Source organism: Cibotium barometz, chromosome 17 (assembly GCF_041138505.1).
Source record: "Cibotium barometz isolate CiBa-2024 chromosome 17, ASM4113850v1, whole genome shotgun sequence".
In the NCBI taxonomy this organism is placed as follows: Eukaryota; Viridiplantae; Streptophyta; class Polypodiopsida; order Cyatheales; family Cibotiaceae; genus Cibotium; species Cibotium barometz.
Window position 1 is genome coordinate 44462314 of NC_141062.1, and position 3663 is coordinate 44465976.

The 3663-nt window shown below is 45.2% G+C and overlaps 1 protein-coding gene across 1 annotated transcript; it reads left to right on the forward strand.

The window, feature by feature from the left end:
- Positions 1-317: 317 nt before the first annotated feature.
- On the forward strand, positions 318-2842 carry LOC147630049 (uncharacterized). The gene has a single exon (XM_086811661.1). The coding sequence runs from the start codon at positions 796-798 to the stop codon at positions 2482-2484; it is 1689 nt and encodes a 562-aa protein (XP_086667787.1). The 5' UTR covers positions 318-795; the 3' UTR covers positions 2485-2842.
- Positions 2843-3663: the final 821 nt, after the last annotated feature.

The following is a 3663-nucleotide window of genomic DNA, read 5'->3' on the forward strand; positions in this document are numbered from 1 at the left end:
TGACTATCGTTTCCCACGTAAAATCCATTCACCTTGACCAGGTTAAGTATTAAAAAACAGGGTCATGCGTTAATCATCCCCACAAGTAAAACTCTGCATGCTTTTGACTTTCCCCTCCATGCATGCCTCTTCAATGGAGGGCCCAAGTTGACTCCAGAGTTTCTCAAACATTGGGATGCCCACCACCAACCGCACTACATAATGTTTAACCTTCAAGTGCTCACTAAGCTCAGATAATCCCCCCTCTTAAACCCTATTAAACGTAGTCATCCTGCCTCACTTTCAAGACAAGCTTGGAAAACACAATATGTTGCCCACTCAAAGCACAGCCTTTACACGCCTTTTTTGAGTCCCTCTCTGGCCGTGTCACATGGTCCAGCTCCATTATCTTCTTTTCTTTACACGTTATATAATGCTTCCAAGAGTTTCAAGCTAGAAAAACCCGTCTGAGGCTTCAGCTATGATGGTCACCTCTATAATGCTTTCACCCTTCATTCTCGTCTTAGTTTCTTTTTAGCGTCATACTGCATAGGCAGGTTTTGGCATTAATCAGCAGGTCTCGTGTGTGCCTAGGCAAACCAAGGTCTACTTGTGGGCATTCTAGGGAAAAACCTAGTATTATAATATTGGATCAGCCATATAAGCTTAGCCAGTATTATTAACACTAGCATTAAGTGAGATGAAAGAAAGTCCTCACACATATGGGCAATCTTGATTATCAAAACAAAGGCTTCTATAAACGCTGATCAGAAAATCAGATTATCAAGGTCTAATAAGGTTGGAGAGACAAGAAAAATGGTTTTGATTGTAGGCTTGGTATTGCTGCAGGTGCTAAGTCCTATATCAGGGCCTTCTTTACAACACAATGTTTCAAGTCCAGATGTTCAAACCATTGTGCCAGATAATGCATTGCCTGGGAGCACAATATATGGGGGTAAGCTAGGGCCTTTGCCTAGTGCACCTGTGGTGGAAACATTATCTGATTCATTCCATCCAAGCATAGCAGTGATCATAGGGGTGCTGAGCACAATGTTCTCCTTAACCTTTCTTATACTGCTCTATGCAAAGCATTGCAGGAGGGCTTCTTTGAGCATGTATGGAGGAGTAGATCATGATATAATTGCCACCCCAGCTCTAGCAAGTGCTCTTTTCACAGACCGTGACTCTGGCCTTGATAGAGCTGTGGTGGAGGCCCTCCCCATGTTCTCCTTCTCTGCTCTTAAAGGCATGAAGGAGGGCCTCGAGTGTGCTGTCTGCTTGTCAAAATATGAGAACCCTGAAATACTCCGCTTGCTTCCCACCTGCAAGCATGCCTTCCACCTTGATTGCGTTGATGTGTGGCTTAACCACCACTCCACCTGCCCCCTCTGCAGGCATCGTGTTGATGCACAAGATACCCTTGTTGTGGAGGATTTCTTATCAGCTCTGAAGCCTGCAAGCGAGCCCGGATCGTTTCGCAACTCAGCTAGAATCTCCTTATCAGAGCTTAGTGAGAACCTTGATAGAACCTTTGAGTTCTACGTGCAGAGAGAGGCTGATAGTGCAGATTTAGCAGGTTGTTGGCCGCATAGCAGCGCTAACAGCTGGAGGAAGGAAGCGGCGCTAATTGGCAGCGAGAGGAAGCTGGGAAGTTGGCGGAGAGAAAACTTCAGCGGCCAAATCGGAGCAAGCGAGAGGAAGGAGGGATCGGCAAGAGTGGTAAGAAGCAGCCAGGTGAGCCAAAGAAAGGCTTCTGATGCTCACGACGCTGCAGCGCCGCCGCTAAATTTTGCAGGTGATGTACACTTAGATTACTATGATGAGCAGCTTGCTAGGCGGCTCGGCCACCGGATTATAGTATCGGATGTGGTGTTTCAGCACAGGTGGAGCGATTTTCTACCGTCCGACGTGCCGTTCTTCAATGCAAATATGGTGCAATTGAGGCAGCAAAGTATGTCCTCTTTGCCGGTAAGCTCAGAGCTGGCCAAAGCGCACAGTGCAGGGGGTGATAGCTTTTCTGCAAAAGAGGACGACGTGGAGATGGGTCTAAGAGGTGGTGGAGAAAATATCCTGCATGAAAAAAGAACTGTAACGGGGAGCAGTGCGAGGATGTCTAATGGCAAGGTGGCGGATATAGAGGCGGCTGCACTAGCGCAGCTGCAAAATGCGGCTTCGGCTGAGATTTCAAGGGCGGCGACAAAGCAAGGGTCCATGGAACGCCAGGAGAGGCAGATCAAAGCGAACAATTACAGTAGAGGGGAGAGGAGGTGGGTGGCGGGACAGCAGAGGAGCATGTCCGAGATGTCCGGGCTGCAGAGGGTACAGCAGGTGGCGGCCGGGAAGCAGCTGTTGGCGGGGTCGGAAGCAGTGGCGGAGGTGGAAGATGAGACGGCCAGGCGCTGGTTTGCCACTGCCCGCAGGACGCTGAAGTGGCTAATGGGCTCCAATGCGGGCGGCGTTCGACCCACCTCATCGCCGGCCACCGCCAACCCGCCAGCTGAGTGATTAGACGGCATCACCGTTCTCTCCCCCTCTCTCTCATTCTCTCTCTCATAAGGAGGTAATGCCTATACCTTCAAAAAAAAATCAAAAATCAAATTTGTCACCCTGTCTCTCTCATTCTCATGAACCTTTCACCTTCAATATATTTTTGCATGCGAAAAGCTTCCATACCATAATTAGAGCTAGCTTCCTAATGATATGGAATCTTTTCTTCTCATGCAAAGACTCCTTGAAAATTAGAGAACGGATGCCAAAACCTAGAGTTTGAAAACAGTTGATGATGTTGTTTCAACACCTTTTTCATATGATCATTAGTGAACATGGATGTCTTTCAAAAAAATTGGTTTAATTAGTTACATTCAAATGGTGTATTTGCAAGGTTGTCTCAAGTCGAAATTTTATGTCACATTTGAATATCGATAAATTATGCATTTTGTCTTAGTAAAATATTAGAAAGTAGAATATTGTATTAACATAGCTGTAGCTCCACAACCTCCTTATGTAATGTGATTTTATTAAGTATCCAAATATGATGTCTACGCTATAATATATAAAATCCTTTAATAGTTCAAGAACCAAAAACGATTTTAAAGTTATGTTGACTCGTGTTGAAAGAAAATCAAATACCTATTCATCACGAGATGAGATTGTGGAAGTTGATCTACACTCTTGATAAAGGAAAGACCAATTCCCCCCCTAGATCTCTTCCCAAATAAAAACACCATTGGAGGACTTAATCGTGATTATTTTACCTCACTTTAAATGTGTGTAAACACATAAGGCCTTGAATATAAGCCAATTCTTTTGTTAATGCAAACATAGTCTCCCATTGTGTAATTGAGTCTTGATCTTACTTCTATACTCCATCCTTATGCTTATGTAGCTACCATAGGTGTGAGAGAGAGAATCATGTACCACTTCAAGGTAACAAATCAAGTAAGCATTAGGGGAAGGTTGAGGTCTATGGGGGTCCTTTAAGCTCATGAGATTAAGGAGATGATTAGTGTGAAGGCCACTCTTGAAAACACGTCCGGCTGTACATCTTCCTGTCGAGTCTCTACCTCTCTGTCCATGCTTGTATGCTTCTTTTTGATGCGTTTTTGCACTTGTTGAAATGCCTGTGCCGCGGCGACTGCCTGTATCAAATTGTGTGCACCAAATGGTACGTTTGGGTTCTCAGTT